At 38.0% G+C, this 27,296-nt stretch overlaps 1 protein-coding gene across 2 annotated transcripts in view; it reads right to left on the bottom strand.

Annotated features, from left to right (window-relative positions):
• Nucleotides 1-26,896, bottom strand: part of carmil3 (capping protein regulator and myosin 1 linker 3) — an 87,903-nt gene extending 61,007 nt beyond the window's left edge. The window contains exons 1-6 of one of the 2 annotated variants that reach the window (XM_067452439.1): nucleotides 26,744-26,896; nucleotides 23,665-23,759; nucleotides 7,957-8,007; nucleotides 7,795-7,854; nucleotides 7,577-7,698; nucleotides 2,970-3,079 (exon numbers count right to left, since the gene is read on the bottom strand). In XM_067452439.1, coding sequence (XP_067308540.1) covers nucleotides 2,970-3,079; nucleotides 7,577-7,698; nucleotides 7,795-7,854; nucleotides 7,957-8,007; nucleotides 23,665-23,759; nucleotides 26,744-26,801 — 496 coding nt within the window. In that variant the 5' untranslated portion in view covers nucleotides 26,802-26,896. The remainder of the gene's footprint in view (nucleotides 1-2,969; nucleotides 3,080-7,576; nucleotides 7,699-7,794; nucleotides 7,855-7,956; nucleotides 8,008-23,664; nucleotides 23,760-26,743) is intronic. The other variant, XM_067452440.1, reaches the window with a different exon arrangement.
• Between the last annotated feature and the right edge of the window lie 400 nt (nucleotides 26,897-27,296).

Genomic DNA, 27,296 nt, shown 5'->3' with positions numbered 1-27,296 from the left:
TTCAGCCCTTAAAACAAGCCTACTGTTAACTATTAAAGATTGCATTCGGAACCAGTACACACATGCACCGTACCGGAAGCCCTGTACCGATACGGTACACCCCTAGTTCTAGTGTTCTTAGGCTACATTAACACTGTCAGTCCAAATCCGATTATTTGTGTAATTGAAATCTAAAATTATTGACTGTGTCCACGTCTATGACGTTCTTTCACTTTCTGCATTGGTTTCTATGGCAATTATGGTGAGTTGGTAGGTTTATGCCAAAATCCTGATTATGCAACTTGGACTGATTTGCAATACAGATGTTGTCTTTTTTACAACATCTGGACTACTGCATCTTCTGATATATAACATAGCATCAGAATTTTCTGCTCTTTCGGCACTTTCAACAACACAGCCTTGTTTCTGAAGCGACCTTCAGCATGTTTTCTATAGCAACGTATGACGTTTATGTTGCAGGAGAAAGTCACATAAACCAAGCAAAATCCTATAGAGGATTAGAATTTCAAACCACAAATGGATGTAGCTTGAAACGGATTGGTAAAAAATGCATTTCATGTGATTTATTGCTGTTCACACTTGCTCAAATATGGATATGCACAAAAATCTGATTTGGACTTACGTAGCTTTAGTGTTTTATTTATTTGAGTTTGTTTCTAATAAAAGTATAGCTGTTGCATCTAGATCCTGACAACATTTTTTTTTTTCATTATTGCTGCGACCAGCATGTGACAAAATAATTTTCTGCTATTGAAATAAAATATAAATATTAAATGAAAAAGTATAATAAAAATGAGAAATGTTATTTTGACAACTAACAGAAAAAGAAAAAAAAAATACTAAAATGAAAATAAAAAAATAAGTTAAAGCTAAATCAAAACATTAAAAAACTAATAACTTAAAGCTACACTGTGTGATATTTTCCCCCATCTAGCGGTGAAAAGGTATATGACCATCCAGTGAATAATAGTTTCTGTTCCTCTCAATTCTGATTTCGTTTTAACTCCTACGGTGGCCAATTTAGTCCAAGATTAACATGGCTTCCAGTTCGACCTCGTTCATGACTGCCATCGAGTGTTAAAATGCGAAAAGCGAAGCTTAAATTTACGGGTATGTCCCTCTTTGGCTAATGTACTTTCAAGATGGAGGGGCAACATGGTAACTGCCATTCAAACCCTCTCCCGTATGTATTTTCAATGGCATATTATAAACTTATGAAAATACTTTATCACTTGAAAGAAGTAAATATACTTTAATGAGCACATATATTTTTGAAAGAACTAAGTATTTTTAGCTAAGAATAAACTAAAAAAGTTACACAGTGTAGCTTTAAAACTTAAACTAAAATTAGTTTAAATATAAAAATAAGGATTCTGCTGTTTACAGGGACAATAAGACATTTTAATGATATCTGTCAATATGCATATGAACATTTTAATGATATTCCATGTTTGTTTTTCATCTTTAAAGGGGTCATAAACTGCTTTTTTATGTATGTATAATGTTCTCTGAGGTCCACTTATATTATTAGCAATATTTTTATATCAGAAAACATCTTCATTTAGAAGTAATAGATGGTTTCCTACCCTGTTTTTGACCTCCTCTCTGTTTTGATTAGTATGCCACATTCAAGACTTGGAAGTAAACGAGCACTGCTATGATTGGATAGCAGTTTCACACATTAAAATCATTTTCAATTATTACATTATATTATTATTTAAACGAAGACACCAACGAAAAGTGTTTATCTCATTAGTTGAAACATTTGCCAGATGTAAAACGTTTCACGTTGCTTTATAAGTCTAGGTTAAAGTTGAAGTGCTTTGGAATTACCACAGACAGTTTAAGTTGACAAAAGAAGACTTGCGGTGTAAACAAATTAATGTAAAATCGTTTGTTGCATTGCCGTTCTTATGTTCATTGATTATTATATTCAGTAAAGGGAGTACATATCAAGCGCTCTATAACAGTCAATGCAATAGAGATACATGGACTACATGGAGATAAACTGATACTCACACCTGTGTTGCAATTTTACTCTCAGAATCAATGTAATCTGCACTGTATCATCTTTTATTTTCAATATCATCTTTTTTTCTGTACTTTTTTTGCAAATCTGCGATAAAATGAAGCGAGCGAATAGTGTATTGCTGACGCGATCTGGAACTTTGTTCAAAATGAAGTTCAAACCAAGCTTTCTTGACGTTAGGATCACAAAGAAGGCGATGCAAAAGCTGTGTTTTTCCACAACTTTACACTTCAAAATATCTTGTGATCATCAGCGAATCCTCTATTGGTTTGTTGCTTTAGTAATCCTGTGTTTGCGTATTTACTACTACATGAAATGCACAAATTGGTGGGCAGGGATAAAAGGTCAATGATGTAGAAGTAGGCGTTGATGATCTTCTGCCGACGCGGACTATTATTGCATTATTACGAAATTCAAAATGAGTCCTTTGGGTGGAAAATAGAAGCAGAAGTTTTTTGGACAAACTTACAGGATATTTTTTATAGCATAATTACATCTTATATGTCAAAAGATCAAGGAGGTTTTCTCAATTCATGACCCTTTTAAGTCAAGCACAAGGAATACACACTGCATCTCTCCCTGTCACTGTATGAAGGGCATTGAGTAATTTGCATAGTCATATATTCCCTATAACTGCTCCTTATTATGATTTTATCAAACTTAGTTGATCTTTTGTGTTATTGTTTTCTTAATTTATGCACTTGGCACAGTGTTTTTATTCTGTCCTTGACTGTCTACAGCTGCAGCTGCTGCAAATATTATAATATAATTTGTCATGAAAAGCAAAGAGCCCCAAATGGCATAAATTAAGTGCATGTATTCAAAATATTCTTTAAGAAGACATGGTGTGAGGGGAAGAAAAAGAGATTCGAGAGATTAAAATCTGGTGTACAATCGAAATATTTATGAGATTGTGTGTGGATGCATGAACTATATGTACTTATATTTCTCTCACCACACGCCCTTTGCGTCTCCACCGAACTCTCGGAGCTTGGAGAAAATTTCCGATTTCCGTCAGTAACATCTCCATCTGCGTGAAAGATGGAGGGGCTGGAAAAGAAGAGGGAGGGGGGAGAGGGATTTGCAATGCATCAGAATCTCAGTTATTTCGACCCAGCATGTGAACACCTGGCTGAAGAGCTGAAACAGGAAAGAGAGCAAGAGAGTTGAACACTGAGACAGAAAAAGAGTGCTATTATGCATCGCACTAATCCCATCCTGTATGAATACGAGAAAATCTCTCAATTAACTGCTCAGCAGTACCTCACACCCCTGCTGCTCCAGCAGATACTGACTTCTATAGACAGCATTATGGATTCTACTAAAAAAAACTACATTAACCACTACAAGATACAGTGCATGGGTGACAGAAATCAGATTTGCATCTCTGCATGGATGGTGTGAGCAAACACAGATTGCAAAAGGGTTGGTCTCTGCTTCGTGTCCGCTGATCACTCGATATGGCAAGCTTTAATCTGATTGGCTGGTTTTATGCAATTTCAATGAGTAAGGGCACATAGGTGTCTTTTTCTTTTTAATCAATCCACCTGTGAAACATTTTATGTTTTAATAGTAAAAATTAAATATGAATTGAATTTTCCAGATAAGTTTACTAGATATCCATAAGAAGAACTACTGTATTTCACTTTGCAATGTTTAAACAATTTAACAACTTTTGAACTTTTGGACTTCATGAACTTAATACTGTGTATACTATTTAGCAAAGTTTTCATTAAGAAGCATCTATTAAGTGTTATTTTTTGTTTGTTTTTTGGATGCAGTTTTTAGGGCTGCTTTTGTTTTAAATAGATTATACCAGAATAATAGACTGCTGATGTAATAATTACTAAAAATAACGACGGTTTACTACATCCATAATTGCTTTCATATTATACTATATATATTAAAATAACTAATCACACATAATCACAATTTTTTTATTTTTTTATTTATGGTATTGTGTATGTGGATAACGTTTGTATTGTGGACTGTGTCAATATGTCTGTACTGCATAACAAATTGCCTCTCTGAGGACATTAAAGTTTTATAAGTCTAAAGTCTAAGTCACATATTGTCTGTAATTAATAGCGATTTTAATATAAATATATTTTTATATTGTAATAATGTCACAATTCCTCTCTAAATTAATGTAGAAAGCACTTTTATTATTATTATTATTATTATTATTATTATTATTATTATTATTATTATTATTATTATTATTATTATTACTACACAAATTATTTTATTTATTTATTTATTTGTTTGTTTGTTTGTTTGTTTGTTTGTTTGATCGTTTGGTGGTTCATTTGTTTATTTATTTATTTATTTATTTATTTATTTATTTATTTATTTATTTATTTATTTATTTATTTATTTATTTATTTATTTTTATGAATGAAGGCCAGTATCACTGATACTAATACTGATGTGAAATAGATTTTTTTTTTCTTGCATTAATGATTTTCATTAATGATCAATTTCAACATTAGGCTTTAAAAATATAACAGCTTTTTATTGAAGTAAACTTAAAATGATCTTCAAATAAACCCATCATAATAAATGTCTTATTTACCTGTGGCCTTCATATATAATTAATATACAGAAAATGAATAAAGTTACCAAACACTTTAAAGTCTTAAGTGCATAAATTATAAATTAAATATAGATTAATCCTTATTAAAGCTGCAGTTTTCTCTTTTGCCTTTGTTCTTTGATGAACATTTAAGGCAGACATTACAGCAACTGGTTTATTAGGTTGCTTTGACTTTAAGATCTGCTGCTGCAAATCTCATGCGATGTCACGCGCATTTAATTTTTTCACAATTTAGGATATCATTTAACTCATGTAAGACTTCTCTTTTGAGAATACTTGACAAAACAGACACTTTGGCATAATTCCACTAGAGCCTTTTTCAATAGTAGTCTGATATTGTGATATAGGCATAAACTAACAAAACCACCCCCAAATACAATGTAAAAAAAAAAAAAAAAAAAACTGTGATTGGTTGCTAAATTTCATCCCCAGTGGGTGGTTCTTCACCAGAATAAGCTGGAATGTCTGGCTATCACCAAACTAAACTCAATCTTTTAAGATTGAACATTGGTCTAGGGAGTCTGCAATGTATTTTCTCCTGCACAAGAGGCGTGATCAAAAATGACTCTGTACGCAATTGGATAGTCCTTCAACTAATCAGACCACAAGAGGCGTGATCAACAGGCATCGATCCATCGCTTCTCTATCCGTCATCTCGTTAAACCCCCCAATAGCGCAGCAGGTGAATAAGCCAGTCTGTCCCTGCGTCCCAATTCGCATACTATCCATGCTAAATAGTATTCGAAAATAGAATTAGGATGTCCCAAATCGTAGTTTGCTGAAAAGAGTATTCCAAAGATACCCAGACGGTCTACTATTTCCAGTCAGAATTCGACGTGCGGATCGATGCACACTCTTAACGGCTAATGTTGCCCACAACCCATTGTGAATTGGACGAGGATTCGATTAGAACTACAAACGCGGATAAAAAAAAGTGTTAAAAAACTACAAACATGAAGGGTGTGCGAGTCAGACGGTTAAAGGGTTCGTTCACCCGAAAATGAAATTGATGTCATTAATGACTCACCCTAATGTCGTTCCACTCCCGTAAGACCTCCGTTCATCTTAGGAACACAGTTTAAGATATTTTATATTTAGTCCGAGAGCGTATGCAAGTGAATGCACAGAAAGGTAATAAAAACATCATCAAAGTAGTCCATATGTGACATCAGTTGGTTCTAGGGCTGGGCGAAATGACGAAATATATCGTCTGGACGATAGAAAATGTCTATCGTTTTATATTAGGCTCTATCGCTTACGCCACGATAAGGCGTTTACGGCAGAATTTTACGTCAAGATGCACCTCACTCCACGGCATGCCCATGTACGCTGCAATACATAAACAAACATGGAGGAAGACGGTAGTAGACGTGGTTCAGACCAGGGTAATTCTCAGAGTAATTATGCCAGAGTGGTGGCATAAGCGCTCAAAACAAACTTCAGACACAGACGTTGCAACAGGCTTTTACACGTGGCACACCATATAGCCATATATTGAAATATTTTAATGGCAGGTGTAGGGATGGCGAAAACTAAACATTTTCTTGACCGACCACCGAGCCTCATTAGCCGGTTGAACCCGGTTAACCGATTAGTTTAAAATATGCTGCGCTATTTGAAATAACAGCCGCAAGCCGCGCTCTCTCTCTCACACACACACACACACACACAGTCCTAGCGCTGCCGCCTCCCTTCCACTCACGTCAATTTTTTTAAATCCCCCACAGCGCGAAACACGAGTCCCGCAAACGCGCCGCAAAGGAGCTTGTTTGTAATCTGAGGACAATGGCTCCTTAGTTTAGAAATGGTTTGGGTACAAGGTGATCGCGTTGAAAATAAAGGCATTTGAAACATTGCCGCGGCTCATTTAAGAAAATGACAGCTCCGAAGAGATGCCGCTTTAGTTCGAGGTAGTGCTAACAATAATAAAGAAAGACGATCAACACCTTATGTTACCACTGAAATGTAGATATAATATATTTCCAAAAGTAAGCCCATTTTAAGCAAAATGCACGCTTCATACTGTCGTCGGCCCTGGCTCTAAACCTTGAGTGTTTTGCAAACCTCGTGAGCGCGCAAACCCAAACGCTGTGACCTCGCATCAAATATTTTTATTGGTTTATTAAGTACAAACAAGCGAGTTATGAAAAATTGAGTGCGAGGGATATGTTCACTTCACACAAAAAGATTTTGGAATGAGATGGCTAATTGTAGTAGCGTTTAGTCCACTGTATAATAGCCTAATTTAGAGATCACTTTTTTTTTTTTAACCGACAACTTTGATTGGTTAAGTCATCGGTTAACATCCCTATGCAGGTGTTAACTTTACCAACTGTCTTGCTTGAAAAAAAGGTTCTATAATCCACATTATAATTCACCTGTTGTGAACTTTTGTAATGACACGTTTGGCCATTAACTTTTAAATGCATCATTATATTTAAAAACTGCAAACACATGAGGAGAGTCTCTGCATTAAAGACCCACAAATGGCAGATCAACGTGCGGCTACATTTCTCTCCCATACGGTAGGGAGATTAAACTGAATGTGGAGGATTTTAACTGTGACGAATCTGACGATGATTGACAGGGCAGTTAAACGTGATGGGGCGTACATAACTAAGCGAAAGAGTTCATTAAAGATGACGAAGTAGTATGTCCCGAAGCTTGCATAATTTTCTGCTATACACTCAAAAGTATGTACTTTTTCTTTACAAAAAGAGTACATACTTTTAGGACGTAGTATAAGTAGGGGAATTGGGACGCAGCATGTAATTAGTTCCAGCAAATGTGTAACAGATGCAGGATAAATGAATGTGGTTTCCAGGCTGAGTTGCAGGGCGAAATCAAATCGCCAGCAGATCAGGCTGGGTTTACTCAGTCTGCTTCACTGTTTAGTCAAAGTCTGACTATGCAGGACCACATCAAACATGTGGGGTTCTTGGGATACTTACGTGTAGATGGAGTTGTTGAAGATCCGAGAGAGAGCAAAGTTGATGTGGTTAATCAGCTGATCCAGGTGGTCATTAGACTGCAGCCTCAGGGAATATGTGGACTTGTCTGTTTCTATGACAACCTGTGAAGGAAAGAACAAAACGTTTGAGAGGGGAAGCGAATAAAAAAATCTGGCAACAAAACCTAAACACAGGAGCCCTGTAAATTCTTTTTCTACCTGATTATCCGGGTGGGTGTTCATTGCCCGAATCTCCAGGAAGTTGAACGTTTGTTCCACCTGAGGTGAAAATGAGCATCTTGCTATATAAGTCATTCTGAATCAGATTACTGCAGTGCTTTGAGATGGAGCAGACAGGTGGTGCGTAATTGCCTACCGTACCTTGGTTGGTATCTTGGGGGCCATGAGGTACAGCCGCCATGTTGCCAAAACCTGAGAGACAAAAGAGAGGTTGAATAGGGTAAGATTAAGTGCAAAGTGCAAGACAATGTTCAAATAAATAAAACGTTTAGGTTTCCCTGGAGAACAACCTGTTCAACTGAATCTAAATGGACATTAATCATGGAGCAGTTTCTGAGGAAGTTAAACCATTTTGTCTACTGAATACTTTACCTACAAACATAACGCTGCAGTACAACGGTAGTTATAAGTTAAATGTGTGCATTACGCAACAGAGTTAACCCTATAAAGTATACTCTATCTTCTGTCATTGATATTATTCAAAAAACATCCCCTTAAGACTTTTTGCTGAGAAATCTTTACTGATTGTTAAAGGAAATTTAAGTAACTAATTGAAATACAATTGAAAATGTATTTCAATTAATCATAAAATGGCCCTGATATGTCACTAGACATTAAGAAATCATGTTAATTTCAAATACTTATATCCCTGACAACAGTAGTCCGGCCAGGATATTGTCATTTAAAAGTTGTTGTTGCAGCCCTCAACAAAAGGTACATTGGTGTCACTGGGGCGGTACCCTTAGTAAACCCTGACTAATATGTACCTTTAAAGTACTACTATGTACCTTTAAGGTACTAATATGCACTCTTAAAGTACTGATATGTACCTTTTAAGGTACTAATATTTATTTATTTAGGGGTTTATTTAGGGGAGTAAGGTACAAAGATGTACCTTTTCACTTTTGCACCTTAGGGTACTGCCCCAGTGACATCTACACTCTCTTTCTGAGAGTGTAAATGTTGGCATGTTGTGTTTTGGCCTGAAGCTCCACCCTCCACCTATCTACCAATCATGTAGTCAGTAGTGTTTCGTCATCTGGGTTGCCAGATCTGCTCTAGTTACCACAGCTGCAGCCTATCTGGCAACCTCGAGTTAGGGGGGAGGGGGATACACCGTTCTACAGTCATTTGAAAGTGATTGTAGTACCAGTTTTGGCCATAATCTTACATACACTTCCTTTAAAGCTGCTGTCCGTAACTTTTTTTGTGTTCAAGATTTACAAAAATTATTTAATAAGAATGTACAACATGAATCCATTTTCCAAACCGTGTTTTTGTCTTACCCTGAAACATTATGGTACACTTATAATAAGTATTTATATTGGGACTATTTCAGTCCAGACTGGTAGGTACCGCTGCGGAGGAGCAAAGTCCCTGCGTGACTCGCCATAGACATAAACTGAGAGAAGTAGCTCCGGCTGCAATGTTCTTCCACAAGACGCATGCAGTTCTGTTTATTAACCGCCAGAGCGCAAAAAGTTACGGACTGCAGCTTTAAAGGTGCACTATGCAACTTTCCGTCCACTGGAAGGCGCCTATTCTAAACACAGGCGTATTTTGATGACGCCAGGTGTGAGCGCAGTATTTTGGGACATGTGGTCTTCACCTCACAGCCGTTGGAAAAGAGGACTCGGGCAGAAATCATGTTCATGGATGCGGTTATTAACGTTACTGTAGTAAGAAGCAGAGCAGGACCGAGTGTTGTGGGGCTGAGCACGGCTGCTTGAGTGATTGTTATACAAACACACGGCTCGCGAGTACCGGGACTTTTATTATGACGGGACGGGACACAGTCGCCGGGCACGCGCACTTCCGCTTTTTCCGGTCAAGTAAAGCAGCTTTTTTTAATCATATAAGATACATTTAAGGGGCCAAGGGCTTCGGCCATCCGTCTGCTCTCTTCCCTGAACTGAAATGAAGTAGTGGGCTGTACTTTCCACACGATTGACATCAGGTTTAAGTACGCCCACAAGCCATGCGAGTTATTCATGTATTGCAGGTTGGCTGGTGGTTATGTTGCCCGCATACCGCCTCCCATGGCCGAGAATGGTATTACGACACCTGTCAGGCCGGGGCTAGTAATGCTACTGCTAATTAAGGTTGATATCTCTGCAGCACTATAACTTGACATTTTTTAAATGACATCATCGCTCTTACTTCTTCTCATTCTTTTGATGCATGTAGGTCATTTTTGGGATATTTTTACCTCAATTTTTACACATGGCACCTTTAAAGTAAATGTAAGTATAATTTTATATTGTTCGTAATACCTCAGGATTAGCCATTTCTTTTTTTTTTCTAGTTTTTTTAGGTTAGCCATTAATGTTAAAATAAGAAAAAATAGTAGATCAGGCTTTTGAGAAATGTTTATTTGTTTATTTCTAAATCATCACTGTATTGCATTGCATTATTATACAGTATATTTTGCTACCCACAATAAATCTACAAAGCTTTGATCATAAAATTAAGCAATTAAATATCATCTTATCTTAATAAGACATATTATTGGGAGATATAGGGCCGGTTTCACAGACAAGGCTTAGATTAGGCCTTAGTTCAAATAGGACATTGAAGATTTTTTTTTTGTATAAACATCACTTAGAAAAAAAGAATACACTATTACTGGTGTCCATCTTGAGACAAAACAATGGCACTGACATGATGGTAAGATATGCAAGCTTATGTTGGTTAAACAGCGCAAACTTGCATTTTAGTCTGGAACTAAGCTCAAATTGGAGTTTTATTTCTTTTTGAGTATGAGCTCCATATTCTACTATATCATACTAAATGAGCCATGAAAGCCTGGTTTATCAAATATGATACTGAGCAAAAAAACAAAACAAAAAAACACAGGCAGATTTATTAAGTAATTTGTCTAAAGATTCAATAAACCATTCCATTTAAAAATGTGATTTGTCTGATTATTATTTCATATGCTTTACAGGGTTAAGAAAATTCACAAAGCATTTTAATAATTAATTTGAATAACGATTCAGTGCTATGGGTTCAGTTGTTTATGGATTTCACGTGTACCGAAGTGAAGTGAACAGCGTCACAGACAGATGAGTAGGCGCAGAGAGGACGGAATAAGGATTTGTGTGATGTCTGAGGATTACAGAAACATAAAAAGAGGGATTGTACTATATTTTGAGAAAGGGAGAGAGTGTGTGCATGTGTCTGAACGAGTACGGTCAGGTCTGGAGAAACCACTTAATCTCATTCATAATTTAAATTCCTTATTAACACACTTCATTTAGACCTTTGTCACACCCCCTCACGCCAAACCCTCTCTTCCCTATCATCTAAACCAGTGATTCTCAACCAAATTATATAAAATATATAATCTTATATTCGTATATCATAATATACTATAGTATATGTGTGTGTAGGGGTTTATATTACATTTTGGGGGACCAAATGTCCCCATAATGTAATATAAACCTGAGATCACCTACATAAATGGATTCATAAACACACTAAATTAAGCTTTTAAGAAAATATAAAAATGCAGAATGGTTCCTGTGATGGGTATAGGGGCATGAGCAGTTTAGAGGGACGGAATGTACAGTTTGTAAAGTGTAGAATCCATTACGCCTATGGAATGTCCCCACAATTCACAAAAACACAACGTGTGTGTGCATATGTGTGTGTGTGTGTGTGTGTGTGTGTGTGTGTGTGTGTGTGTGTGTGTGTGTGTGTTTGTGTGTGTGTGTGTGTGTGTGTGAGCCTGTTTATGTGATTTATGAGGACACAAATTTGTATAACTACATGGGTATTACACTGGTATTACACTATAAATGTGGTTTATGAGGACATATCAAATCTCCTCATAATGCAAATGGCCTTAAAAACATACTAAATGATGTTTTTTTTGAGAAAGTAAAAATGCAGAATGTTTCCTGTGATGGGTAGGTTTAGGGGCAGGGGCAGTGTAAGGGGATAGAAAATACGGTTTGTACAGTATAAAAACCATTACGCCTATGGAGAGTCCCTGTAAACCACATAGACCAACATGTGTGTGTGTGTGTGTGTGTGTGTGTGTGTGTGTGTGTGTGTGTGTGTGTGTGTGTGTGTGTGTGTGTGTGTGTGTGTGTGTGTGTGTGTGTGTGTGTGTGTGTGTGTGTGTGTGTGTGTGTGTGTGTGTGTGTGTGTGTGTGTGTGTGTGTGTGTGTGTGTGTGTGTGTTATGGACAGTGGTGAGCCTATACGAAAAAGGCAGAGATCCAATGATTGCAACATTCTTCTACTCTTCCCAAGATGCTCTTTGTCTGATCAACTATGTATATAATCCAACTCTTTCTTCATTTGATCCTCTGATTCTGTGCGGTCCCCACATCTTAGGCCCCCTGTTTTCTTCACCCTCCATCATTCGTCTATTCTTTTTCCGCCTTGTCGCTTCCGATTCTTCAAGGCCTCCCTGCAATGTATTACTAATGGCACCCCACCAATAAGAAGAAACAGCGAGATGGAGATCCCAGATTTCTCCTTAATAAAGACTGTATAGGCTTTGATGGCGGGTATTCGTATTGGGTTTGTTGGCGGCTGGGGCTGGATGTTGAAGTTTGGGCGTTTCGCGTAAAGGATGTTCCGATGCTTTGTCACGGCTAAAAGAGACACAACAATTGATCGAGAGATACAATTTTAGAGAGTGCATCCCAGCTGAAAACTCAATAACCGGTCAGGAAAGCTTAAAGGGTTAGTTCAGCCAAAAAAAATGAAATTGATGTAATTAATGACTCACCCTAATGTCGTTCCACACCCGTAAGACCTCCGTTCATCTTCAGAACATAGTTTAAGATATTTTATATTAGTCCGAGAGCTTTCCTGTTCCTTCAATGAAAGTGTATGGACACTATACTGTCCATGTCCAGAAAGGGAATAAAAACATCATCAAAGTAGTCCATATGTGACATCAGTTAGTTAGTTAGAATCTCTTGGAGCATCGAAAATACATTTTGGTCGAAAAATAACAAAAACTACGACTTTTTTCAGCATTGTCTTCTCTTCCGCGTTTGTTTTCAATCCTCAAATAAAGATTCAAACGGTTATGAACAGCATATTGATTCATGATTCGGATTGCGTGTCAAACTGCTGAAATCACGTGACATTGGCGATCCGAATCATGAATCAATACGCTGATTCATAGCTGTTCGAATCTTTATTTTAGGATTGAAAACAAACGCGGAAGAGAAGAAAATGCTGAATAAAGTCGTAGTTTTTGTTATTTTTGGACCAAAATGTATTTCCGATGCTTCAAGAGATTCTATTTAATTAACTGATGTCACATATGGACTACTTTGATGATGTTTTTATTCCCTTTCTGGACATGGACAGTATAGTCTGCATACAATTTCATTGAAGGAACAGAAAAGCTCTCGGACTAAATATAAAATATCTTAAACTGTGTTCCGAAGATGAACGGAGGTCTTACTGGTGTGGAACGACATTAGGGTGAGTCATTAATGACATACATTTCATTTTTGGGTGAACTAATCCTTTAAATATGCTCCTCAAGAAAGAGAGATGGCATAAAAGAGACAGACAGAGGAAGGAAAAGTCAATTCGGGAACCAGAAAGCGTCGTCAACTCATCAAAGACTTTACTATCAAAGGAAGCAGACACAAAAGATCTGCACGTAAACAGCCATATTAATTATTAAAGCCCGCTGGGGTGTTTGGACTTGACCGAGTTTGCATGGATGGATGGAAGATGGGGGACCCCCCCAATTAAGGAAAAGATTGGAATACATCAAAGACTACCTAACACATTGCATGGGTGGGGACCGTGGCTGATCACATGGTAATGAATTCAGCAGTTAAGCTACGATGCACATTACTCACCCTGCTGTCGAGCGCAGACGGAATACGGCATCCGGCATATAATGATATCAACATTAGTATTCATTATTGGATCCGAGCCCTGTTGAGCAAGCATTTTGAGCAAGACGGGCCAAGCAAGGTTGGGTCTGTCTCTAACAAAGTCCTGCGAGTTGGTCAGAGGTCAGCTGGTTTGAGTGAGACAGCAGCCCACCACATCCAAAACACGTTTTAATCCTGCGATCGCAGGCAGCCGTGGACTGGACCATTCGAGCCTGAGGAGATCAGGCTGGTTCAACACTTGCCCTAAAAATCATCCACCACCTCTCAGACTTCAAAGAATGAGAGATATGAGGGTGCGCGCGTGTGTGTGTGTTTGTGTGTGTGTATGTGTGTGTAAGAGGGAGGAGAGGTTTGCGTGTGCAGAAGGGAGAGGTTTTATATTAATCATACGATGTCAGAGATCTGGCTTGACACTTCAAACACGACCCATAATTCAAAGGGTGTTGGGGACAAGTCAGTGCTGTGCCCAGGAGACTGGAAAAGAGCAGCAGATTGCTCCCAACATCCCTCTTTACATCTCTTCTCAGACACATCACACTGCCTTGCCTGCATGCAGGTGTCATTGCCTAAGACGGACCCATTCCGGCTGTCAGCCTTTGCAGGGGAGAGGAAGAGCGTGGATCTACTCCCGCGGCAGGTCCGTGTCTTAACTCTGCTGAACTTAAGAGGCGAAGAGATGAGAGGAATAAAGAGTGAGCAGAGAGGATAGAAGAAGGGCGGATCAGGGCTGAAATGCCGTGTGCTCCAGATTCACTGATGATTAAAAGTCTCAGAATCAAAGCAGCTCTGTAACTAAAGCCTAGAGTGAGAGAACAAGAGAGGAAATAAAAGAGAGACAGAAAGAGAAAGACAGAGAGGAGGGGCTAAAAGCTTAAGACTGGAGGAAGTATGTTACTTAGTTTTTTACATGCATCGAAACATTTTTGAATAATTTACTACACTAATTATAATCTACACTAAACACAAGATATGCTCCTTTTACAAAATATCTAAGTCTATGAAAACAAGCTATAATCTCTTATGCATAAGTAAATTTATCATTTGGATATTTTTTCTAAATTTCTGTTTTTGTCTGGTTTCCCAAGAAAATACCTAAACATCTTTTAAGTATGATACATTTACTTGAGAAGCAAAGTTGTGGAAGATAATAAAACATAAATATATTTACCCATGCACACACACACACACACACACACACACACACACACACACACACACACACACACACACACACACACACGTTAATTGCAATTAATCAACTTTTTTCTTACATTGGCTTTCATTGTTTTGTGTTTTGTCTTTTGTGTTATAAACTTACATTAAAGGGGTACTTCAGTGCTGGAAAGATGAACCTGTATTTAAACTGGATCATTAATGTAGTAGAAATGAGAAATTATTTTTTACTTTGGTGCCTTCTAGACTGAGAAAAGACCGAAAATGTTTTTTTGTCTCATGGGGATGAAAGACTACAATTCCCAGAATACTTCGCTGCCCTGTGAGGCCATTCCCAAAGCCACCACTACTGGATTACAGATACTGAGTTTGAGTTAGAGACCAGACATTACGTAAGGGATAATGTACACCCAGCCGGTTGTTATCGCAGAATAAACCCCAACAGAGTGATCAGGGCCCTGACGCGTAGCGGAGGGGTCTTGCATCACTCTGAAGGGGTTTATTCTGCGATAAAAACCGGCTGGGTGTACATTATCCCGCTTATTACACGGCTACTAGTCTCAAATAAATAATTATTAGACACGAAATATTGTCTCGAGATTAAATATTGTATTAGCTCTTACGCAAAGCTTCCGCGAAGGAAAACAGTTCCAATCTGGTTTAAGCCTTTATCTATTGCTGAAGATTTGCCATATGCCCTTGCTAAATGTTGAAAATGAATGCTGAAAGGGTTAGTTCACCCAAAAATGAAACCAAGCCTATGATTTACTCACCCTCAAGTTATCGTAGGTGTATATGACATTTTTCTTTCAGACAAATACAATCGGAGTTATATTTAAAAAATCCAGGCTAACGTTAATCCAAGCAGTTGTTGTAGTTGTGTTTGAAGTCTATAAAAAAGCAGCTGTCCGTCAAATAACGTGCTCCACACGACTCCAATGGGTTAATAGAGCCTTCTGATTCGAATCGATGCGTTTGTGTAAGAAAAAGATCTATATTAAAAACGTTATAAAGGAAACCTGCCTTGATGTCTTCCATTGTAACCCAAGGCTGTTTAAGCCACAAGATGGCGTCAGCGTTAAGCATAGAAGTAGTACCGGTCAAGATAACTCGTAGTACCCGTATGAGCGGGTGTTATCTGGAAATAACGTACCGCTGGAATGCGCGATTGACCAATCAGAATCAAGTATTTCACAGAGCCGTGTAATAAAATTAAATACTGAACGTGTCTGTTCAATATAACGATCGAGTTGCCGCGTGAGTACTAACTCAGATTAGGACTGATGAGCTCTCGTGATGACAGCTGAGGTAATCCCGATCACACTCGCGGCATACATTCACAACGCGAGTTCTGGCGCGTTTCAGTTCATGCCTTTGGAAGCTTAACTTTCATAGAAATTAATTTGAGAAGTTAAAACACTCAACGTTACATTGCTTAGCATCCGTTTAAATGAATGCCTGCAGCGGAGCTGTGCGCTGTGAGTGTAATCTCCCATTCCCCATGTGCGAGTTGAAAACATGTGGAAATGTCTCCCTCTGCTGGCTGTAGTCTTTAGACTCTGGACAAAAATTCTAAAGATGACGCGTCAATTTGCGTCACGGGAGAAATTTTTCCAAAAATAAAATGCATAAATCTCTCCTCTCAGGGGATATGAGGGGGGGGGGGGGGGGGGGGGGGAGCACAATCATTTGAATATACTCCAGGTTTTCTACTGATACAAAGCCATATGCTAATCGCTGAAGTAACCTTTAATTTTTTTCGTCATAAGATTCTGTTCCCCACTGTTTTTTGTGTGTTTTTTTTATACAATTGTGTTCGAATATGTATCAAACTGGTACTAGTTGAGATCCATGCAGCTTCAAACCTGAATTTTAAAGGCAGAATTCAGAATTCAAATGAAAATGTTATATAACAACAGTAATGTCATTTATCTCCAGTATTGACTTATAGTGGCAATACAATTATTTTGGCATACAAATAGAATCATTGGTAGAATGGGAATTTTCCCGTTTTATTTCTTTGCTTAAAAGCATATTTCTATTGGTATGTCTGGCCTCAATCTTTGGAAAACATTTAAATGTGCTGCTTTATTATTTATACAAATAATCATTATCATTAATGCAGTTTGGCTTTCGCAGAGACCATCAGACCCCATGGAGGAAGAAAAAGTTCTATAGGAAACAGTTATTTGTTAGAGACATTTACTACACTATATCTCACTCAAGGGTACAATGGTCAATGCCATTTCTGGGGTTTAAAAATATAATCTTTTGGTTATCATTTTAGATCTTCAACAACAACTTACCCTCAGCTTTAAGTCATACTATACAGATAAACACAAACCAAAAGGGAGACTCATCACAGCATATCTACTCTATGATGTCTTTTATGTCTCATTCCATCTCTCTTACTCCCTCTTTGCTTGTGGATCGGTTTAGTCTGTTGCATCACATCCGGCCAGACTGCAGTCAAATCCCCCATAGTCACTGCCTCTCAGCATCCCCACAGGTTGTCCATGCACCGCAGACTTCTCTTTAAGCACCTAGTATCACATTACCCGTCTTTACCCAATGTCTACTATATCATAATGCAGCATTTGTGCAACTCTAAGATACTTCTTAGAGGAGAGAAAGCTCATTGCCCTGAGCGATACACCCATAATCTTAGTTTTTATATTTAAAGATGTAATGTGAACTGATCAGCACATTAAAGGATTATTTTGAATTAAATACAAGTTAAGCTACTATATAGCAACAGCAGCTGTAAACAACATGTTGACAGTTATGCAATAATAATAGAGGTTTACGGTGACACAAAAACAACGGCTGTCCATAGACTTCCACTGTAAGTTTCTGTCGATATGCTGTTGAAAAAGTTTAAAACTGTATATTGGTTTAATAAAGATCATGCAATAGGTTAATAAGTTGACCAATAATATAAAACACAAATTCTATTAATGTATTAAAGGGATAGTTCACCCAAAAAGGAAAATTCTGTCATTAACGACCCACCCGCATTTCGTTCAAAACCCGTAAGAACACAAATAAAGATCTTTAGGATGAAATCTGAGAGGTTTCTATCCCTCCATTGACAGCTACACAGCCACTACTTTGACGCCTCAAAGAGTTCATAGAGATTGTAAAACGAATCCATATGAATCAATTTTGTAAAGAGAATTTTACAATCGCTTTATATGATTAACAGATTGAATTTAGGCTTTTATTCATATATAAACATTGGTCAGTGAACATAAACAGAAGCTCAACTGAACATGCTTGACATTTGGAACAAACCTCTTGCTGAAGCTCAAACGTGCTATGTAACACACGAGAATGAACCTCATTGGTTTTTCCGAAAGCTCAAACGTGCTGTGTGACACACAAGAATTAAACTCATTGGTTATTCCCGAAGCTCAAACATGCTGCATAACACACGAGAAGGAACCTCTTTGGTTCTCGAAGCTCAAACGTGCTGCATAACAGAAGAATGAACCTCGTTGGTTCCCAAAGCTCAAACGTGCTGCATAACACAGAAGAATGAACCTCGTTGGTTCCCAAAGCTCAAACGTGCTGCATAACACAGAAGAATGAACCTCGTTGGTTCTCGAAGCTCAAACGTGCTGCATAACACAGAAGAATGAACCTCGTTGGTTCCCAAAGCTCAAACGTGCTGCATAACACAGAAGAATGAACCTCGTTGGTTCTCGAAGCTCAAACGTGCTGCATAACACAGAAGAATGAACCTCGTTGGTTCCCAAAGCTCAAACGTGCTGCATAACACAGAAGAATGAACCTCGTTGGTTCCCAAAGCTCAAACGTGCTGCATAACACAGAAGAATGAACCTCGTTGGTTCCCAAAGCTCAAACGTGCTGCATAACACAGAAGAATGAACCTCGTTGGTTCCCAAAGCTCAAACGTGCTGCATAACACAGAAGAATGAACCTCGTTGGTTCTTCCCAAAGCTCAAACGTGCTGCATAACACAGGAGAATGAACCTTGTTGGTTCTCGAAGCTCAAACGTGCTGCACAACACAGAAGAATGAACCTCGTTGGTTCCCAAAGCTCAAACGTGCTGCATAACACAGAAGAATGAACCTCATTGGTTCCCAAAGCTCAAATGTGCTGCATAACACAGGATAATGAACCTCGTTGGTTCCCAAAGCTCAAACGTGCTGAATAACAGAAGAATGAACCTCGTTGGTTCCCAAAGCTCAAACGTGCTGCATAACACAGAAGAATGAACCTCGTTGGTTCTTCCCAAAGCTCAAACGTGCTGCATAACACAGAAGAATGAACCTCGTTGGTTCTTCCCAAAGCTCAAACGTGCTGCATAACACAAAAGAATTAACCTTGTTGGTTCCCAAAGCTCAAACGTGCTGCATAACACAGAAGAATGACCTCGTTGGTTCCCAAAGCTCAAACGTGCTGCATAACACAGAAGAATGAACCTCGTTGGTTCTTCCCAAAGCTCAAACGTGCTGCATAACACAGAAGAATGAACCTTGTTGGTTCCCAAAGCTCAAACGTGCTGCATAACACAGAAGAATGACCTCGTTGGTTCTTGTGGAAGCTCAAGCATGTTGCTCATCACATGAGAATTAACCTCATTGGTTCTTGAGGAATGTTTATTTGGCAGTAAAAGCCTAAATTCAGTATGTTTACCAAATAAACCCATCATGTCTCTTCAGAAAGTTTGGACTAAACTAATCAGTTCATATGAATTAGTCTCTTTATAAACTTTTTAAATCGACAAAGTTTCATTTACGTAGTTGTCAATGGAGGGACAGAAGGCTCTCAAATCTCATTAAAAAGATCTTAATTTGTTTTCAGAAGATTAACTAAATATTAGTTGTTGTTTTTTTTCATTTTTAATAATAATTTTGCAATTAGTCCTGCAATGTGAATATAATTAAAATATAATTAAAATGAGGTCTTAAAACTGTGCATATAATTATTAAATAAATGTATAAATAGTTTTAGATTAATTGCATGATGGCACACTACCAGCACTGTCAACTACCCAATAACAGTCATACACTTAAAAGCAAAACAACATTTTGTAAGAAATATCCTGATAAAAAAAACACAGCATTTGAACTTAAGCATGTCAGCTAAGCCATTCATTTCAGCTAGAAACCGCTCTGCATGAGTACGGGCCAGCAGTCAGCGTGGTGGTGCGGACAGCCTCGATCTGAGGAAGTCTTCACGTCACTCACTGGGGCGATCACAGCCTTTAATTGGCCTATTATTCCACAGGAGAGGAAAAACTGAAGTGACAGACCGAGATAAATAATTGAAGGGGAAGAAAAGGCGACATTTGGGGCTTCAAAACAACCGATCTCCTCTGCCGCCTGCTCTCTCTCTCTCTCTCTCTCTCTCTCTCTCTCTCTCTCTCTCTCTCTCTCTCTCTCTCTCTCTCTCTCTCTCTCTCTCTCTCTCTCTCTCTCTCCCTTGCCCCCTTTTGCGAGCCTCTCCCTAGTGTGTTTGTGTATCAAGCCCAGCTTTTATCCCATCCCCTCTTCCAACATCACACCAATCGTGCTCTGCTGTGGGGGCAGCGATGTGGGTGCCACAAAATATTTACTGTATGTGTGTGCGCACATAAAGCTGTGTGATCTCTAAGTGAACGTGTATGAGGAAAAAGTGTGTTTGAGTGATATTTTTTAGAGCTGTGCCCCAAGGCTTGAGCTGATGTCTTGCTGAGCGCTCTATACAGCTGTATCGGGGCCAGATATTTGTGTGTGTGTGTGTGTGTGTGTGTGTATGGATGAATGTGCAGATGAGAGTGTGTTTGTAGGCTGGTACAGTTGGCAAACCACCACGCACACAAAACCCTTGGGGTAAAGGAGCATCGAGTGACAGACCACAAGTGAGGATCTCTACACAGGGTGTGTGTGTGTGTCTAAGTGTGTTTTTGTGTGCCTGCAAGCTCTCGGCATAATGTCGGACCTACATTCAAATTTGCTATGCTCTTTGGGCACAAATTTTAACCATTCATAATCATAAGCACATTGAACTACTGAAAATACACATTTGACATCAATCTGACAGAAAAGAGAAGCTAGTCGGAGTAAAGCATATAATATAAATGCAACCGAACGAGGACAGAGAAAGAAAAAATAGAGCTGTCTAAGACACAACATAGTGGGGGAGGGGTGGGGGTGTAGAAGATCCTAATATAAATCGACAGAGTCAGAAAGAGGAAGAGAAACAAAGGCAGACTGTCATGAGGGGTGAGGTTAAAGATATAGTTCACCCAAAAATGAAAATGTGGTCATCAATTATTTGTGCGGTGCACAAATAAGTTGGCAGAACTCGAAATATTTGAGGTAATCTGTTGCATAAAGGTCTGTTTTCTAAAAGGTACAGTGAACTTTCAGTAATATTTTAGGGTGTGTTCACACTTGGCATATTTAGTTTGATTAAAATGAACGCTGGTGCGATTGCTCACGAAATATACATAATAAAAGCCGACCAATCAGGTTGTGAATTTTAGGTTAGTCTTTAGGTTCGGTGTGAAAATGCCACTGTAAATGCTAGCGGACCAGTACTAAATGTGTTTTTTGGTCCGGACCAATCAAACCAAGTGAATCCGACAAAGTGTGAACACAAAAGTGAAATATACTAATTTTTACTTTAGGTTTCCAGTGTGTTCTACATTCACTTATAATTAATGGAAACGAGCAGCTGGGACATTCTACTAAACATTTCCTTTTGTGTCCCAAAGAAGAAAGTAAGTCAACCCGGCTCGAAAGGACATCCTGAATCCTGTAAATAACTGAACAACTAACCTTTTTTGGGGGGTGAACTAACGCTATAAATAGAAAGGAAGATCTCTCAGGGTTTGTCAACATCAGTCCGTAGACACTCAGCAGGAAATTAGTTTGATCCATCACCTCCTTCACCTTGAGTGTGTGTTTGAAACCGATCTGGATGATTAATTTAGCTTTTGTGTCTCCAAACCCTGGCATTTCAAGTCTCCAGCTGCTTTCAATGGTCACACACTATCACACTCACACACATACACACACTGGCATTCGTATGCCACCTATGCTCTCACCATCCTTCATCTCGCACACACCCCCTCCAGAGTCGGTCGGTCCCCCCGACCCACCAAGACTCAATGGCCACAGTAATGCCCACTGCTCAGCAGGGGTCTGGTCTCCAACAATTTCTGTTTGTGTGTGCGCACCATCACACTTACATTGCTTTTATCATTGATTCCATTGCCCATTCTCCAAATGGACTTGGCAAAAACAACCCAACCAGCAGGCAGTAAACACTGCACACACCATTACAGAGGAGGAAAGGTTAAAGTCTTAGGCTCATTGTTTTTGTTACTGCTGCATAATAGAGGCACAAAATAAAGGCACAGAGTGAATGTACACATTTGCCCGATGCTGATGGCTTTTTTAAATGGTATAGTTCAATCAAAAAAAGAAAAAAAAAAACTGGTTCATGTTGTTCCAAACCTGTATGACTTTCTTTCTTTAGTGGAACACTGTTTCTGAACAAGGATGATCAATAAGCACCAGAATGATCTGAACGTTTCATTCACAAATCAAAATAATCTAATTCTTGAGTTGAACTCACTGACTCAATGATTCAGTCACATCAATTAACAGGTAACTAGCGGTGAAGATCATCACCGAATGAATGTTCTTACATTAAAGGGTTAGTTCACCCAAAATGAAATGTATGTCATTAATGACTCCACACCCGTAAGACCTCCATTCATCTTCGGAACACAGTTTAAGATATTTTATATTAGTCTGAGAGCTTTTCTGTTCCTTCAATGAAAGTGTATGCACACTATACTGTCCATGTCCAGAAAGCTAATAAAACCATCATCAAAGTAGTCCATATGTGACATCAGTTAGTTAATTAGAATCTCTTGAAGCATCAAAAATACATTTTGGTCCAAAAATAACAAAAACTACGACTTTATTCAGCATTGTCATTTTCTTCTGGGTTTGTTTTCAATCCTTAAATAAAGATTTAAACGGTCATGAATCAGCGTATTGATTCATGATTCCGATCGTCAATGTCACGTGATTTCAGCAGTTCCAATCCGAATCATGAATCGATATGCTGATTCATAACCGTTCAAATCTTTATTTGAGGATTGAAAACAAGCGCGGAAGAGAAGACAATGCTGAATAAAGTCGTAGTTTTTGTTATTTTTGGACCAAAATGTATTTTCAATGCTTCAAGAGATTCTAACTAACTAACTGATGTCACATTTTGATGATGTTTTTATTCCCTTTCTGGACATAGACAGTATAGTGTGCCTACACTTAGATACGCTCTCAGTCTAAATATAAAATACCTTAAACTGTGTTTTCCGAAGATGAACGGAGGTCTTACATGCAGTGGCGTAGCACCAAATTTTGGGCCCTGGGTACAAACCATCTTGCTGGGCCCCCGTACCATGTATGTGTATGTATAGAAAACGGACTTCCCTGCCTCGGGCCCTGGTTACTCAGTACCCTTTATCCCCCCAGTCCCACGCCCCTGCTTACGTGTGTGGAACGACATTAGGGTGAGTCATTAATGACATCAATTTCCCTTTTGGGTGAACTAACCCTTTAAGGCTTCAGAAGATCTCAACTAATATGTGGTGCTTTGGTATTCTTTTATGAGACCTGAGTTCATTGTAATTTTATGAAATAAAGCATCTCTCCTTTTGAATTTCACTAAAGACAAATTTGGAACAACATAAGGGTTAATGAAAGAAGTTCAATCAGTACATTTAAGGCCATATAAGATAAGGATGTTAAATGTAGTGCCTTACCAGAATCCGATCTTCTGATTTGCCACTCTTGTTCTCTACTTTGATAGCTCTTACTAACTTGATTGATGTCTTGTCGATAACTCGTCTGACGCTCTCTGCAAAATAGAAAGGCGATGCGTTAACAGCCAGAGAAGCACTCTATCTATCTCAGACATATTTTCTCTGCACGCAGGGTTAGATGACTGCATTACACCCATATGTTTTATTTTTACACTTAGTCCACATGTGTAGGTGGTTTTCATCATGCATAGACTACTGTGCAAGTCCAAAACAACATAGAAATAAAACGCACCTCAAGATGACCTTCAAAGCAAAAGCAGTTTTATCTGCTCTCGCACATGTGTGTCCCTGGACCACAAAACCAGTCATACGTCTCACGGGTATATTTGTGGCAATATAGCCAACAATATTGTAAGGGTCAAAGTTATCGATTTTTCTTTTATTCCAAAAATCATTAGGATATTAAGTAAAGATCATGTTTAATGAAGATATTTTGTATATTTCCTACCATAAATAAATATACAAAATGATTATTAGTAGTAATATGCATTGCTAAGAACTTCATTTGGACAACTTTAAAGCTGATTTTCTCAATATTTTGATTATTTTGCACCCTAGGATTCTAGATTTTAGATTCCAATCTGATCTCTGACAAATATTGTCCTATCATAACAAACCATGCATCAATTAGCTTATTTTTAGCGTATTTAGCCATACATAAATTAGCTCAAAAAGCTTATTTATTCAGCTTTCAGATAAATAAATCTCAATTTAAAAAACGTGCCCTTATGACTGGTTTTGTGGTTCATGGTCATATACGACATCTGATCTAATTCATGGAATACACCTTTAGTAAATTTACATTTTTACCATTAGGAAAGACTCAGAGAAGGAAGAGAAAGGAAGAAGGAATAACAGAGAAAAGAAAGAGAGAGAGGGAGGGAGGGAAGGAAGGATCAGCATGAGACAAACAGTTAATGCAGTCGCAATCAACTTTAATCTGTGTAAACCCCAATCACGGAATCCTTGGCTTTCTGACTGACACTAAGAACAGCAAAGGGCCAAACTAGAGCACATGCTTCCGTTACAGTGAGTCACATGGGGATAAATAAATGGGTAAATGGGGTAGGGATATGTAAATGTGGGCAAAAAGAGAGAGAAAAAGAAGAGGGAGTAAGAGAGAGACCACTTTTGCTGCCCGTTTATTAGGGGAATGCAAAGACTGTTGTGTTCAAGCAGCACAATACGTCTTCAATCACTGTCCTTTATATCGTATAGGTGATCCGTCTTGCCCACTATTCCCCTATTTCATAACTTACAATTATATTCATATCTAATCTTATTGTTCATCTTTAATTACATTACATTTTGATTTTGCATTTGTGTTCAGTGTGCTCTTATTTTACTCTGCACTGTTTATTTTAGCATATTACGTGCCATTAAAAATAGCTCATTTCTGATTGGTCAGTCACATAATTTTGTAATCATATATTTATAAAAAATTGGCAAGTTTCTATATGCAAGTTTCATGTTTTACACATCATGTCTCTTTCTTCTCAGATAATCCAATAATTTCAGCTCATATATATATATATATATATATATATATATATATATATATATATATATATATATATATATATATATATATATATATATATATATATATATATATATATATATATATTAGTTGTTGGTCAGCATTTTTCAAGACCTTTTAGATTCTCTAAAAGTGAGAACAATAATAATATGCCAATCTACTGGAGAAATTAAAATCTGTATAATACTGAAAAAAATGCTGATGATAATAATATATTACAATGGAAGGCTACATGATGACTCACAATTCACAAAATTTCCCTCTCCAGTGGCCAGTAACTGAACAGTGTCACCCACACAAACTGCTCATGACAAAATAATGGAATAAACATGAACTAAATAACTTAAATGCAACATTAAACACTCCAGTGTGAAGTATGCAAGCATAATTAATAACCCCAAAAATAAGAAGCTAATTTTAGAAAGAATTCTGGAAATGCCCCCTCTTCCCAACTTATAATAAGTTGATACTTTTTACTTATAAAAACTATAAACTTTACAATATTGTACCCATGCAAAGCCATTATAAGAGAAGGACAATCGAGAACATTGCTCCATGAATGCATGGCAATCTTTATTTTTTAATTTATTTATAAATAAATTACAGTAGGCCAATGTGTTGTCTCATATACCTTATACAATAAAAATGATTTTATTTTTTTAATAATTATATATTATTGTAACATGATATGGTAAGGTAGAGCAGTTAACAAGATAACAGTTATAGTTAAGTCTACTAAATGGAATTTGAAATATAGAGTGTGGCTGGGAGCAAGACAGTAAATGCTGGGTTAGTAATAGGGATTAATTACCAAAGGGAGATAATAATGTGTGAAGGTAATTAACAGCAAGAGCGCTCCAAATGTCAAACAGTGTATGCTCTTCTCAGTGTCGTTCTATGTGCCAGTGTGTGAGGACGCATCACCGTGCGCAAAGATGACGGCCTCTATGATGAGTGTGTGTTCAATCAACCCCAAGACACACATCATGAATGTGACCGAGGAGTATCAGCTCTCTGTGAACTTGCGTCAGCAGCGATAGGCAAATGTGTAAAGGACTGAAAGTAACTCATATCAGCGACACATCAAAGGGAGAACAGCGCGCGCGCACACACACTCAACTACCTACACACGAGCGCAAACACTGCAGGCAAACGCAACAAACACACACACACACATACATAAAACCAATTGATCGATTTGCACAAATGTAGTCTTTTGAAGACAGTCACGAAGCTTCGACAAGCACATGCTCGCACGCGCAATAAATAATTCTACCATAAATCACATTCAATCTGTGTTAGAAATCATTATATCTACACAAATCTGCCACCTTATAAAACATTCCCCGCTGTTGGGATTTTCAAAGCACTAAAAACAAGAAGCTCCGGCCGCGAGCGGGGACGCGCTTAACAAATCCCTGGGTGCGCGTGTCAAATGTCGGATAGGAAGAGGAAAAAAAAGCTATTGGGTTTAATCACCTGTCATTTCCCGACTCACGGTGAGAAAAGCAGTCGCGACGGTGTCTTTGGATGCCATGACGTCCAGCGCCCCTTTCCTCTTCCTTTTCCTTATCAAGCAGGAGCAGCTATAATGCTCGCTCTCCCTCAGCCAATGCCTATAAACATATCATACTGAAGAGAGCCAGCGAGGGGAGGAGGAGGGGGGCATGAGAGAGGAGTTCAGACACAAGTGTGCATATATCTATGTAAAGCGATGAATTAATAATGCAGACGCAAGGTTTTGTGCCTGATTAAATGAGAAAATGACTTTAATGTCATGTCCTTTGATCTCTTTGACTAGATAGATAGATAGATAGATAGACAGATAGACAGATAGACAGATAGATAGATAGATAGATAGATAGATAGATAGATAGATAGATAGATAGATAGATAGATAGATAGATAGATAGATAGATAGATAGATAGATAGATAGATCTTTGTGAAAAGAAGTTAACTTAAATGTGCACTTGAACATTTTGAAGGGTTGACTAACATTCTGATTATACTTTTAAGTGTATAGTGTGTTAG

Source organism: Pseudorasbora parva, chromosome 9 (assembly GCF_024679245.1).
Source record: "Pseudorasbora parva isolate DD20220531a chromosome 9, ASM2467924v1, whole genome shotgun sequence".
NCBI lineage: Eukaryota > Metazoa > Chordata > Actinopteri > Cypriniformes > Gobionidae > Pseudorasbora > Pseudorasbora parva.
The sequence above is the reverse complement of the archived record's forward strand: the minus strand, read 5'-3'. Positions and strand labels throughout refer to the sequence as shown.